General features: G+C 51.2%; 1 protein-coding gene across 1 annotated transcript; it reads left to right on the top strand.

Annotated features, from left to right (window-relative positions):
* The first annotated feature begins 3,944 nt into the window (after positions 1-3,944).
* LOC127486514 (large ribosomal subunit protein eL30-like) lies at positions 3,945-4,380 on the top strand. Its single transcript, XM_051830529.2, has one exon. The coding sequence runs from the start codon at positions 4,001-4,003 to the stop codon at positions 4,346-4,348; it is 348 nt and encodes a 115-aa protein (XP_051686489.1). The 5' UTR covers positions 3,945-4,000; the 3' UTR covers positions 4,349-4,380.
* The last annotated feature ends 10,722 nt before the right edge of the window (positions 4,381-15,102 follow it).

Genomic DNA, 15,102 nt, shown 5'->3' with positions numbered 1-15,102 from the left:
GAAGAGCCGATTTACGAGCCTGCAAAGCTGGGGAGAGGAAGGAACCTGAAGATCTTGAAGTTTATCGGTTCAGCTGCCCGTCTGTGTGGGGTGAGAGGGAAATAAGACTCTCCACAGTTCCCAGCCTCTCTGGCAGTGGCTTGTTCCAGTGCAGGGCTGAGAGAGGATTGGGGATGTGCTTTGTCAATTGCAGGGCTGTAAACAGTAGGCCACCTTTATCTGGGCCCTGGGATCTCAGGGTTTCAAGCACTGGTAGATAAACACCCAGCAGCCAGGTAGGATTTTTCTGTATTTCCTACGTGGGTAGTTGGAGACTCAGGAAACAGGCAAAAATTGAACCAATGATCTAATCTAGGTCAGGTGCTCTAGATTCCAGAAAGGGGGTCACAGATGTGTAAACAGTGATTCTGATCAGGAAACCTGGACGTGGGTCCTGGACATGGAATTTTTTTTTTTTTTTTAAAAAGGTTTATTGATTTGAAATGCAGAGGAAGAGGCAGGGGGAGGCATCTAGATGTGAGCTTACTCTCTGAATGGCTACAACAGCCAAGGCTGGGCCAGGCCAAATCCAGGAGCTGGGAACTCCATCCTGATCTCCCACTTGGGCGGCAGGGAGCCAAGCACTTGGGCCATCTTCCACTGCCTTCCCAGGAGCATTAGCAGGGAGCTAGACCAGAAGCAGAGAAGCCAGGACTTGAGCCACTACTCTGATATAGGATGTTGGCTTCACAAGGCGCGGCTCAATTTTGCTCCACAACACCAGGCCCTGGGTACTTAATTTTAAGCTAGGCTTTCCAGCATTGTGTTAAGCACACTTTGAGCAACATGGCAGAGGGGAATCAGAAAGCTCTGCCTTCTATTTGAGGCTGGGGTCCTGACCAAAAGGAACACCTGTAGGGGCTTCATCTAGAGATCAAATCTACAAGTTGGAGCAGGCATTTGGCACAGTGGTTCAGACACTGTGTGGGATGCCTGTGTCCCAGACTGGAATGCTGGGATTCGAGTCCCAGCTTTCTCCTCATTCAGCTTCTTGCTGATGCAGGCCCTGGGAGGCAGCAGGTGATGGCTCAAGTACTCCAGTCCCTGCCACGCACGTGGGACATTCAGACTGAGTTCCTGGCTCCCTGCATCAGGCCTGTCCTCACCCCAGCTGTTGCTGGGATTTGGAAAATGACTCAGCAGATGGGAGTTCTTTCTGTGTCTCTGCCTTTCAAATAAATTTTAAAAAAATTAAAAATAAATTAATATAAAATGTGTGCCACAAAATTTAGTCTCCTGGGGGAAAGGCGTGATAGACTACAAACCCAAGGGTCTGAGGCTAACTCCATTGTTATTAATGAAGCAAAACTGACTTTTCCCCAGGGTAAGAGTGGCTATGGGGGAATACAGCAGATGACTCTGCAGTCACTCTGCCCGGCCCCTGGAGCCCAGCTCGGGGTGAGAAGCCTCAGAACGGCAAGGACGGGCTGTGCTTGCCTCTTCCAGGTCCTCGGCTTGCAGCTGTGCAGCTGCAGCCTCTGCCCTGTCCTTTCTCTCATCAGGACATAGTTCAGTAGATTCAAGGCTCACAACTATCTGGGAAGGATCAATTATTCTTTTTTTTTTTTTTTTTTTTTGACAGGCAGAGTGGACAGTGAGAGAGAGAGACAGAGAGAGAAAGGTCTTCCTTTGCCGTTGGTTCACCCTCCAATGGCCGCCGCTGCAGCCGGCGCACCGCGCTGATCCGATGGCAGGAGCCAGGATCCAGGTGCTTTTCCTGGTCTCCCATGGGGTGCAGGGCCCAAGCACCTGGGCCATCCTCCACTGCACTCCCTGGCCATAGCAGAGAGCTGGCCTGGAAGAGGGGCAACCGGGACAGAATCCGGCGCCCCGACCGGGACTAGAACCCGGTGTGCCGGCGCCGCAAGGTGGAGGATTAGCCTATTGAGCCACGGCGCCGGCCAGGATCAATTATTCTTATCGCTAATTCTTAACCCAGGAGTCATTACTCATGCATCCTTCATTACATGTGCAAAGACCCACATTCACAGGTGTCAGGTGGGCGTATCATTTTTTGGGAGGAGGGACACCAGCCAACCTGTTACGCCCCTGCTGCCACCACTATGATCATTGGTTACTTGTGGCATCATTGATGGTCAGCTTTCCCGATGGCACTGCAACCTCAGAAGCAGAAACTGTGTGTGCAGCTTCCGCAGTGCCCAGTGCCTGCTACATACCAGCTACTCAGTCTTTGGTCAGTGAATGAATACGTTTTGTTCCATGAACAGTCTGATGATTCAACAGTCCTACTGTTGTTATTAGCTGTTAGTGTAGTTTAATAAAATGCACTACCACTGTACTTCCTGTGGGCTGGGTAGGTTCCTGGGGCGTTTCCACCCCCACTCCTTTCTGCTGCCCGACGACCATCACCATCCTGGGTCACACGCACACTCTGGGGAAGGACCCGTCCCAGGTTGCTCTGCCCTACTGCCACAGCGCCCTCACCTGGCTGAAGCTGATGTCTGACGACCGAAGAGACGTGCAAGGGCCTGACTCCTTCACAGATGGCATTGCACAAATCCACTGTGACGGGCAGTAAGACTCTGGGAATCCGTGAGTCCAGATGACTTACTCTTAACCTTGCTGAGGATGTTGATTGTTGAATTAGACAGACATTGCTGTTCAAAAGCATCTTGAGAGGAAGAGAAAGGATACAAATGCTAAATTCCATCTGACTCTTAAAATTCGCTTTTTATTTGAAAGACAAAACAAACCCGAGAGAGAGAGAGAGAGAGAGAGAGAGAGAGCACTCTTCCAGGATGAAACTAGGAGCCAGGAACTCCATCCCGGTTTCCACATGGCTGGCAGGCGCCCAAGCACTTAAGCCACCCTCTTCTTTCTTCCCAGGTGTATTAGCAGGAAGCTGGAGAGGAAGCAGAGCGGCCAGCACTTGATCCAGTGCTCTGATATGGGCTGCTGAGTTGCAGGCCATGGGTTAATCTGCCACAACTCTGGCCCCTCTACCTGACTCTGACAACTAAATTCACCAATTAGCTCAACACTACAAGATCAAACCAGTTCTCACCCACAACTGAAATCCAGTCATCTACAGCTTCTGTGCTGGTGGCATAAATTTGTCTGTGTACTCAAGCAGTAAAAATCATTGTTTAACTAAAAAATGCACTACTACTATTAGTATTTTTTTTCCAAAGATTTATTTTATTATTTTGAAAGGCAGAGTTACAGAGAAAGAAAGAGAGAAGGATTGATATCTTCCATTTTCTGGTTCCTGCCCCAAATGACCACAATGGCTTGGGCTGCGCCAGGCTGAAGGCAGGAGCCGAGAACTCCATCCCAGTCTCCCATGCGGGTAGCAAGGGTCTGAGCACGTGGGCCATCTGCTGCTGCTTCCAGGTGCATTAGCAGGGAGCAGGATGGAAAGCAGAGCAGCTGGGACTTGAACCAGCGCTGTGCTATGGCATGCTGGTATTGCAGGGGCAGCTTAGCCCACTACACCACAATGCTGGCTCCTACTACTAATAGTTATTGGGTTTTGTTATTCCTAAAATTACAGAACTATTGTTGTGTTTTTATTACTGTATTTTAAAGATTATACCCCAGAGTGGACATTTGGTATAGTGCTGAAGGTGCTGCTCCAAGAGGCTGGCACCTCCTATCTGAGTGCCCGAGTTCGAGTCCTGGTTTTCCTCCAAATTCTAACTTCCTGCTAATGCCTAGCCTGAGAGGCAGCAGGTGATGGTAGGGTACCTGGGTCACTCCCACTCACTTGGGAGATCCAGACTAAGTTAACCAGTTCCTGGCTTCATCCAGCGTGGCCCAGCCTTTGCTGTTGAGGGCATTTGGGGAGTGAACCAGCAGATATAAGATCTCTCTCTTCTGTCTCTCACACTCTCTCTGTAACTCTTTCAAATAAATAAATATTTAAAAATAAATAAATAGCTCCCCGGCCATCTTTGCGGCTGCACTTGGTTGGAGGCCGTCCCGCACCTAAGGCAGGAAGATGGTGGCCACCAAGAAGACGAAAAAGTCGCTGGAGTTGATCAACTCTAGGCTCCAGCTTGTGATGAAGAGCGGAAAATACGTGCTGGGGTACAAGCAGTCTCTAAAGATGATCAGGCAAGGCAAGGCGAAGCTGGTCATCCTCGCCAACAACTGCCCGGCCCTGAGGAAATCTGAAATAGAGTATTACGCCATGTTGGCCAAAACTGGTGTCCATCACTACAGTGGCAATAATATTGAACTGGGCACAGCTTGTGGAAAATACTACAGAGTATGCACGCTTTCTATCATTGATCCAGGCGATTCTGATATTATTAGAAGCATGCCAGAACAGACTGGTGAAAAGTGAATCATGCAACTTTTTCTTTAATAAAACCTGCCAGAGCTTGTTGGTAAAAAAAATAAAATAAAATAAAAATAAAGACATATACAACACACTGCAAAATAGCATAAGTCTCTCCTCAGTACTCTTAGTTTTCAAAATTATCTTCCACGCACGCTGTAGAAGCTGGTATTTAAGTCTCACTGTTGTCAAGTCCATTACAACTCCCACACTTCCTCCTCCCCCAGCCCCGTCGCATTTGGGATGCTGAGTACAATCCACTGATCTTAGACACTGATTAGGGAGGAGCTGCCATGTTGCAACACAGAGCCTTCTCTTGAAGAGAATGGCACATCTCTGGATTTAGGTGAGATCTGCATTGCCAGCTGCCGTCCCTTGCCACTCTCTGACACGCGTGGGGGAGGGAGTGGAGGCGGCGGTGCAGCCCGGTCTGCTGTGCATGAAAGTCCTAGTCTCCCTCCGGGGCGGGGGGACAACGCTCGGCTCTCTGGTCTCCCTCTTTCTCCCTAAAGCACGTCTGACCCATTCGCTGTTAAGGTGCATGGTGGAATGATCTCCTCCCCACCCACTCCAGAACGTTAGCCCAGGGGGTCGTGCAGGTGCATTGTAGAGGGCAGGGTGCAAATGGGTCTTTGGCTTAGGACTGCTTTGCCATGAAGGCTTGTGTCTCTTCCAAAATCCACAATGAAACTTCATCCTCAAAGCTACAGCAGGTTCGGATAAACACCGTGCAGGGAACCACCAAGTTCAAGCCCTCACTGGCGGGGTTAGTGCCTTCCAAAGGGCTTGGGGGTGGGGTGAGCTTGCCCCTCCACTGTATGAGGACGTGGTGAGAATGTGTCGTCTGTGGAGAACAGGCCTGCACCAACCCCTGAATCCACTGGACTTCCCAGCCTCCACGGCCATGAGAAATAAATTATGATTGTTTATCAGGGGCTCCGTGTGAGGTATCTGTTATAGCACAGGAATGGACCGCGGCAGGACCCATGTGCACTCTTCCCACTCTTGCTCAATTTGCTTTTGTTAGTGTTTTATTCAGAATTTATGCATCGAGCGTGTGGGTGTGCGCATAGGAAGAGGTTTGTCAGGTGTTGGTATCAGGATTGTGGTGACCTCCAGAAACGAACTGGAAAGCTCTCCTCTCTCTGTGTGTGGCAGCCGTCGTAAGGCAGGGACTACTGGCCATAAGCACTGTGCTGGCCTCTGTGTGTGCAAAAACAGCTCAGCAAGGGAGCAACTCGCAAGACTGCCTGGGGGTGGTCTTTGGGACTGGCAGCCAGGCCATTCTGTTTCCAGATGTTTACCACGCAAAACAGATGGTGTTTCTCCCACCCCATCTGGCTTTGTGGTAAACTCTACTGTCTTCTTAGCGCATGTCAGCATGCCGCAGAACCTTCCAGCCTGTGGGCACCGCCCCTCTCAGCGGCACCCCAGGGCCGGTACAGGGGAGCCCAGGAGCAGACTCACGGCAGCCCTCCCCCTCCTTTGAATGATAGCTTCATGCACCAACACTGGGGGCAGCTGGTGGGACTTTGATTCAGAGGTAGCCACCTCTGCATTGGAAAGGCTAGGGGGCATTGTGTTAAATACAGTTTTTTCTTTTGTTAATTTTCATTTACTTGAAAGGCAGAGACATGGACAGAGTTAGACAGAGAGAGATTTTCCGTTTGCTGGTCTACTCCCCAAATGTCCTCAACAGATGGGCGAGGATGAAGCCAGGAGCCAGGAATTCAACCTGCCACGTGGGTGACAAGAACTCTACTTGAGCCATCATGTGCTGCCTCCCAGGATACACATTAGCAGAGAGCTGGAATTGGAAGTGGAGGCAGGACTCGAACCCAGGCACTCCCGTGTGGCAAGTGGTATCCCAGGCACTGTCTTAGCCACTGCACCAAATGCCTACCCCTCACTGTTGCCTTTACTTACAATGTTCACAGTCAGACTTTAAAGAAGAAGGTTGTAAGAGGCAAAGAGATTAGACTGAATCTAGTTTTCTTTATCTTTGTAGAAATGGAGGTTTCATTTGCAAAGTTTTATCACCAGAGGGTGACAGATCAGTGCAGTCACAGCTCCATTTAGAAAGGGATTGCAAAGCAATAAAAACCTCTTCCTATTTTATGGATCCACCTGTGTCTGCCAGATGAACTAGATACTGTGAGGTGTGGGGGCAGTGAGGATAAATGAAGAATAAGAACCCCAGATGACTCTTTTCAGCTACAGCCTGATGATTAGAAATTCATATTTTAATATATAACATGAAAAATGCATGAGAAAGAAGGGAAGTGTCATTTCATTTAATAAACACTGTTCAATATTACGAACATTTTAACTAAATGACATAGTTTTTCCCTTCTAAATTTCACCTCGGGGTTTATGAATTAAATGCCATCCTGACATGGTTTAAAATGACCAAAGATTTATCATCAGATTCTAATGTGGCTGGAATAATACTGACATAGAAATAATTGCTTTCCAACAGGTGGTCCTGTGGTTTCATGATTAGACCTACAAATTCAATGTCAGCCAGGAGTCCGTGGCTGCCCTCCTTTGCTCTCAATGAAGAATGACCTGCGTCTGAGTGTCACCTTCCCAGAGCTTAGATCTCCTGGCGAGCGGCCTCTGCCCCACATTATAGCATCCATGCAGTGCAGAGCCACCTCCCAGTGAGAATGGGGCTGCCGGGCAAAGGGTATGTTCAGAATTTTTCAAACTGTACAAAGAAACAGAATGGCAAAGTTTTGTGAATTAAAAAAAATCCCTCTCTTGGGCCGGCGCGCGGCTCACTAGGCTAATCCTCTGCCTTGCGGTGCCGGCACACCGGGTTCTAGTCCCGGTCGGGGCACCGGATTCTGTCCCGGTTGCCCCTGTTCTAGGCCAGCTCTCTGCTGTGGCCTGGGAGTGCAGTGGAGGATGGCCCAAGTCCTTGGGCCCTGCACCCATGGGAGACCAGGAGAAGCACCTGGCTCCTGCCATCGGATCAGTGCGGTGTGCCGGCTGCGGCGGCCATTGGAGGGTGAACCTTTCTTTCTGTCTCTCTCTCTCACTGTCCACTCTGCCTGTCAAAAAAAAAAAAAAAAAAAAAAAAAAAAAAAAAAAAAAGTTAAGCTGAAAGAATCTTCTGAAGACTGGATGTGAGAGTGAAAGAGGAGTTGAGGAAGACTGTGAAATCTACCTATTAATGACTGCTTTTATCACACACATAAATATTTTTACTTGAGCAACTTGAAGGGAAGACTACCAGGGAACAGTTTTTTGTTGTTGTTGTTTGTTTGTTTTTTTGGGTGGGGGGTGAAGGAGAAGTAGATAGGAATGTATATCAGGAGTTTGGGGTATCGTAAGTTTCTGAAGAATAGCAGGCACCCAAGTGGGCACACAGGGCAGGCAGTTGGGCATCTACGTCTGCAGTTTGGGGAGAGGTCTGAGACAGAGGTGTTGTCAGAATAGATACTACTGAAGGCAACCAAGAGGGGACAAATATATCTATACATCGTTATTAGGGAATGATTAACAGAAAGGAAGCATGGTAAAGTAGACCGAGAATGGAGCTGTCAGAAAGGTGAGACAAAAGCAGGCATATGTGGTATCCTGGAAGCAAAGTCTTTCAATAAAAACCTGGGTCTAATGCCGGTGGTGAGTGAAGGAGAATGAGGCCCAAGAGCTGACTGTTAAATCTACCAGCACAGGGTCAATGGCGATGCTGGGTAGACCAGATGACATATGAATAAATCCAAACCGGGAAAAGCTGCAGATCCTGTGCTGGGAGTTGTCCTAGATATGTCGATCACAGCATGTCTCCTGCTCTTTGTCCCCTTCTGAAACCCAGTTCTGCCCAAGCAGACAGCCTATTCCTTGCACACGGTGCTCTTGTTCAGCACCATGGGATAGGCCTGGGTCCAGGAGGCAGCCCGATGCCAGTGCCTCTCAGATTACCTGTCTGAAATGCGCAAAGGCTGACTTCAGCAGAACCTGGAGCTGAGAGACTGCACGAGGAGAGGTTATGAGGTAGGATGGCCGTGGTGCCCATGAGCGGACTCAAATCTCAGGCCGGCAGGAATCATGACTCTGGTCACCAGACCGCCTGGTAGCAGGAGAAGGGAGAAGCCCCACACAAGGCAGAGATGGAGAAAGGGGCTGAGTGTCACTCATGGTGGGGCACTAGTGTCAACACGCACAAAGTACCGCCAGAACAATCCACCAGCCCCAAACCCTCATGAGGACACCTGCCCTCGGATGTCCTGGGGATTCCTGTCCCTGTTTCTCCTGAGCATCTCTGATTGCACTAACTCAAGTGCAATGACCAGGGTCTAAGCACACAGCTGCCTCCTATCTGGCTAATGCAGAGTGACCTGGGTGCGCTACGGCCCAAGGGCCCAGCGTTACGGCTGAAGAACATAAGTAAGGTAGTGATGGGGACAAGGAGAGCCGGCATCCCAGAGGTGTCTTCAGGGCATGGCAGCAGAACACACACCTTTCCAGCGGGCTAACAGGAAAGGGGTCGGCTTCTCACCGACTATGCCCACCCCTGGCTTCACTGAGCGCGAGATGCAGCGATAAGGATGTGACGAATGCTCTCTCTTTATGGTGATGGAACTGAACAATTGTTGCTGCTTTAGAGAGACCAAAGATCACTGTAAGCTCTTCCCTTGGGCTCCTGAACTTTAGCGGTAGGGTGTACGCATTCATTAGATATTTCTTTTCTTTCTTTCTTTCTTTCTTTTTTTTTTTTTTTGGACAGGCAGAGTGGACAGTGAGAGAGAGAGACAGAGAGAAAGGTCTTCCTTCCATTGGTTCACTCCCCAAATGGCCGCTACGGTTGGCGCGCTGTGCCGATCCAAAGCCAGGAGCCAGGTGCTTCTCCTGGTCTCCCATGGGGTGCAGGGCCCAAGCACCTGGGCCATCCTCCCCTGCACTCCCGGGCCACAGCAGAGAGCTGGACTGGAAGAGGAGCAGCCGGGACTAGAACCCGGTGCCCATAAGGGATGGCGGCGCCACAGGCGGAGGATTAACCACGTGAGCCACGGTGCCAGCCCCATTAAGGAAAAATTTTAAATATTTCTACTATTGAAGTCCAGCCAATTTCCTTAAATCAGCCGTAGCCTCTAGATTTTCATTCTGTGTTATGTAGATTGAGTTCAGACTTATTACAACGACAGTCAGCGAACACCCACTTTGTGCCAGATCACGCGTCGGTACTGGGATGCCACATGAATCAATCCTAAAGCTATTCTGGTCATGAAGAGCGGCGCAGTAACTCAGCCCAGCGCGGCACAATTAGAGGCGCTGGCAAGCTCTGCACCGAAGCCACCCACCCAGGAATTACTCCGGCTTACAGCCTATTAACTTTTACCACTTCCTTAATACAAAGAGAATTTTATTACCAATTTACCCAGCAAGTTAAATTAATATTTACAAACCTCACGGAGGCTGAGAAGCATAGAGAAATTTCTAGATGCGCCTTGTCCATGCTGGATATTCCTCCTGGGCATCCTGCGGCCTCTCAGTGGTGACCAAAACTACCTGGCGCGCTTTTTAAGCCTAGAATCAACGGGAACGCCGACCCGCATGGACGGGAGTTAGAAGAACCAGTAAAAAGAGCCAGGAAGAAACTGAGTGTTGCTTTTGCTTGTACTACTCGGCCCGCCCGGACGCCGCCACGTTGGGGAGAGCTGCCTTCGGCTCCCAGGCAGCCCCCTCACCCCCGAGGCCCCCATCTCGTCCCTGCCTCTAAGTCTCACGCAGCGGCTTAGGGAGACGTCTGGCTCCGCCCGGCGAGGCGCGGGCTGGGATTCTGGGTCTTCCTACCGCGTGGACTCAGACTGGACCCCTCACCGAGACTCGGTGTCCTCGTCGTGAGGACACACCCGCCGCCCTCGGAGGCCGGTGCAGCCCCGACGGCCCAGCGCCGCGCGGGACTCCTGCAGCAGGTGCCCGCGCCTTCCCTTCTCGGCTCCACGCCCCCTCTACGCCCCCTGCTGGTGGTGACGGGAAAGGACCGGGCGGCGCCCGAAGGAGGCCCAGGGAGCTGGGAGGTCCTGAGGGAGGAGCCATCGAGGGGGCAGGAGGAGGAAGAGGGAGTGGGGAAGACGAGGAAGAAGAAGGGGAGGGGGAGTTTAGGGGAGGAAGAAGAGGGGGAGGAAAAGGGAAATGAGGGGGTCCTTCAAAAACGTCGCGGAAAACTGGAATCCAAAGAGAAGCTTATTCGGGTGCAAAAAATGTTGAGGTAGCCTCACGTGCAGAGTGGAGCACGTGCAGAGTGGAGCGTCAGGAGGTCCGGAGGAGGTCGAAGGGATGGTTAAACCAGCCGCGCACCCTGGAAGGACGCAGGTTTGAGTGTGGAAACGTGCAGCTGCCTCCTGGCCACTGGGCATAAAACAAGAAAAACATCTGAAAAAGCATCCAAAGCCGCGATGATGAACTAAAGCCGACAGCGCACGTGCCCCGTCCAGCCTCTGCCATCCGTGACAAAGATTTCCACTTAAAAGCTTACCCGCTGCATGGGTCACGGGTTTAACAGTTATAATTGATTAATTCTTTTTAAGGCAGGAAGAGAGAGGGAGAGACAGACAACTAGCTGTTCCATCCTCTGGTTCACTTCCCAGAAGCCTAAAACAGCCAGGGCTGGGCCAGGCTGAAGTTAGGAATCCAGAACTCAACCCAGGTACCCAAGCAGGGATCCAAGCACTTGAGTCATCACCTGCTGCCTCCCAGGGTGCACATTAGCAAGAAGCTGGGTCGGAAGCAGAGCTGGCACTCGGGCGCAGGCACTCTGATGCGGGATGTGGGTGTCTTAGCGGCTGAGTCAAACACCAGCTCCACGTTCTGGGCTTTTCCAGGATCATTTGTTGAGAAACTAATTCATCTTTTCCGTGTTGTTCTTCCCGTTGATTTGTTTTCTTTGCCTTTCACATTTTGGGCTCTCTCGGATTGTGGCAGACATTTCTTCGGGGATAAAGGACAGCGTCTTTGGACTGGAAGAGGGGAGAAGTGTCAGTGACAAAGGGCATAGAGAAGTCCAAGGCTGGTGGTGTGCGGATTCTGCAAGTAATAAGTACGAGCGCTGACCCACTGGCCCACGCCAGCCCTCCTGGGAGGAAGAAGAAGGAGCAGAAAAGACTTGCTGTGAGGAGTGTCCTGGGGACTGGAACCACACGCAGGGGCCAACAGTCTTAGGGACCAGGCTGGCTGGGCGCAGCATGGGTCTTGGCAGTCACCCTCAAGGCCGGAGGCTCAAGGCACCTGGACACCTGAGATAAACCCAGTGACTTTTGCATGACACCATAAATAGGGAGCAGACCCCCGGCATAACTGGCACTGAATTTCTCATCACACAAGTAAGTTATCTAGAAAAATTTCAGAATGCAGCATTTTTATATTCCATGAGCAAAACAGTCACCATTACTGCATATTACGCCTTTAAAAACTCATGAGAATCCTGTGGAGTAGGGACTGCTGTGCAGGGGTCATTTGATGACCTACAGCTGTTAAGTAGCAGGGCCGACTTTTAATTCGGTGCCTCCGCCTAAATCACTGTCTGCAAGGGTCCGCTGCCCCAGATCCTTCTCTGTGTAATAAGCAGTTATGGAGTTTTCATTCTGGGATCTGGCCAGATCTTTAAGTTGAGAGCAGTGGAATCCACCACACTGCACTCCTCAGCATGGTGCCCCCTTGTGGGGTGCAGAGGCCAGAGGGAGACTAATGTCAGCTCTTGCCACCAGCTGCTACTCACCCTCACCAGCTGCCTCCCTAGGGGAGAGCACAGGGGGACGTTTGAGCTGTCACTCAAGACATGCCCCCAAGCCCACTTGCTCTTAGCCTTGCAGGCAAGGGAAATTCAGGTTCAATGTTATTAAAAAAAAAAAAAAATGAAAGGAGCACCCATAAGAGAGTCCTTTGTGACGGGGTGATAACCGGAACAGAACAACCTTTGATCAGTTCCCTGGGAGAGCTTAAAGCTCTCCCCTATCTGCCTCTGCAGGCAGGGATGGCAGCGGGTCAACCCTGAAACCAGAGGACCTGTTCGCCAGCTCAGTGAAGCCCTCGTCCCGGAGGAAGGAAGTGGGGTCTGGTTTCCACGGGTGCTGTAGGAAAATCGGGGCTTTGTTTCTCGGGATTGCCCTCGCAGCGGTTGTAACGCGCGGAGGTTTGCCTTGGCCGGAAACGCACCTTTCTCCAGACCAGGGCTCCTTTTCAGGCTGCTGGGTTCCGCACACCGGAGCCCCCTGCGCTCGCCTGTTGTTCCGCCCCGAGGCCGCTGGGTGGCGCTGGAGGAGCCGCGATCGCGGGCGTGGATGTGGCTGCCGGGGAGAGCAGGGCTCCCGCGTTGTCCCACTGTGTGTCCCACGCTGTAGTGTGTGTGTGTGCCTGTGTGTGGAATCCATGTTTTCTCTGTCTTAGGTAGAGAAGGACTAAAGGTGTATTTAAGGAAAGATGTTTTTTTTGGAAACTGCTGTTTCAAAGCTTTGAAGTGACACAAGATGATGTGTTTATGGGATGTGCCGTGATAACTGGGCACACGTGCTTGCGCACATTAGCATGCCCAACTCCAGCCACACTGATCATTTCTGGGAAATGCCATTTTTGTGGGTCTGGAAAAGACCATCTGAGTGGACAGCATGTACCTGTAGCCTAGCGTACAGCAGTGTCTGGGCAGGTCGCCAGGCTGGGCTCTCCCTGGCTGGTGGCTCCTCAGCCCTCCCTGTGGGAAAGCACACAGTGCAACGGTGGCATTATGAGTGCTCTTCCTTTCTGGGTGACCCGTGCCCCTGCACACTCCCCTGCCCCCAGCATCTCATGGGCGCCCCCTGCATTTTGGGTCCCCGGCTCACCCCCCTGCCGCTTCTCCAGGGACCAGGCCTTAGGGGTCATCCTCTCCCCTCAGTGGCTCTCTTGATAAACTTGTGGAGTAACTCTGCAAGTGAGATCCCAGTGGAAAGAACAGGCCATCAAAGAAGGAGGTACCTTTCTCTGAAGGGAGGAGAGAACTTCCACTTTGACTATGATCTTGTCTAAATATGATCAGAGTCGGTGAACTCAAAAGGCTTTCATAGCCTTGGCAACTCATGACAAGAGCCTAGGGTGATTACTGATGCCACAAACAAGAGTGTCAATTTGTTAAGTCAACCACAGGAGTCACTGTGCACTTACTCCTCATGTAGGATCTCTGTCCTTAATGTGCTGTACATTGTGATAATGCTATAATTAGTACTCAAACAGTATTTTTCACTTTGTGTTGCTATGTGGGTGCAAACTGTTGAAATCTTTACTTAATATATGCTAAACTGATCTTCTGTATATAAAGAGAATTGAAAATGAATCTTGATGTGAATGGAAGGGGAGAGGGAGTGGGAAAGGGGAGGGTTGTGGCTGGGAGGGAAGTTATGGGCAGGGTAAAGCCATTGTAATCCATAAGCTGTACTTTGAAAATTTATATTAATTAAATAAAAGTTAAAAAAAAAACAATTGACCTAGAAACCAGAACCCCCTACCCAGCCTCTACTTCCCTTGTGGCTCCTAGTTAGTCTTCTTCTCCCCCACTTCTGCACAGACTTTACCTGTGAGTACTGACTCTGCCTGCTCCAACCCAGCCCCGCAGCTTCCCTGACACCCGCTGCCCATGAACCCCAACCCAGCTGCTCCCGACCCCTGGCCTGACCTCTTCCTACCTGTGCTCCCTGGCTTGCCTCCTGGTCCCCACACTTCCTCGGTTCCGCAGAGCCCCCAGAGGCCCCAACCATAGCACAGGGTAAAGGATTTAGACCCACTCATTTGTCCCAAGTCAGAGCAACCTTGACCAAGGGGCCCAAATACTGAGTAGGTTCCTGAGATCACAGGAGACAAGCTGGGCTGATGGGAGGGTGTGAGTATTCCATGCTGGGCAAGCACTGGGCACCTGGTCTCACAGACCCATATTATCATGAGTGGCAGGGGCTGGCCAAGGGCCACTGCCTAGGGAGGGTCGCCAGCTTTCCTCCCTGGGGTTAGCTGTTGGCTGCATAGCAAACCACCCCAAAGCTTGCATGATGTAGCAGATCATCAGATATTCAATTTGCATGGTGTTATGGTTTGCATATTCTGCCCAGAACTCATGTGGAAATTCAATTCCCATTGTGAGATGTTAGGAGTTGGGATCAGATGGGATGTTTATCAGGTGACCGGGCCAGGAGGGCTCTGGTTAATCCACGTGTGGATTAGTGAGCTCATGGCTTTGCAAGAAAGTGCCGTTATTGCTCTGTCTCATCTCTGATGCCCTGCACTGCCTCGGGTCTCTGCAGAGCCTCGCCAGATGTGTACGGGTGCCGACACTATGCTCGTGGACTTCTCAGCCCCCAGAACTGTGGGAAAGGTGCACCTCTGTTCTTCATAAATTGCCCAGTCAGTGGTATTCCGTTATAGCAACAGAGAAAGGGCTGAAGCAGGTAGGAAGCCAGAGGTGGAGGCAGGCCATCTCCGCAGCACAGCTCTGCTTGAGATGGGAGGACCCGCGTGCAGATGGAGCACTCACAGGCCTGGAACACTGGAGTTGACTGTTGGCCGGGGGTGCAAGCTGGGACAAAGGGCCAGAGGCCTGCTTCCGCTCCCCACGGCCTTCCCCACGGCTGCCTGGCCCTTCTCACAGCCTCCTGGCTGCATGTCCGCCCGTGGCAATCCCAAGGGACAGGAAGTGGACATTGTTGGTCTCTCAGAACCTCCTCCAGTGTTGTGTCCACCGTATTCTGTTGGCTACAGGGTCAGAGAGTTCAAGTTTAAGAGGAGGGGACAGA

Source organism: Oryctolagus cuniculus, chromosome 2, assembly GCF_964237555.1.
Source record: "Oryctolagus cuniculus chromosome 2, mOryCun1.1, whole genome shotgun sequence".
NCBI lineage: Eukaryota > Metazoa > Chordata > Mammalia > Lagomorpha > Leporidae > Oryctolagus > Oryctolagus cuniculus.
The sequence above is the reverse complement of the archived record's forward strand: the minus strand, read 5'-3'. Positions and strand labels throughout refer to the sequence as shown.

Coding starts and splice junctions, on each gene's coding strand:
- LOC127486514 (XM_051830529.2), top strand. CDS start 4,001: ATGGTGGCCACCAAGAAGACGAAAAAGTCGCTGGAGTTGATCAACTCT.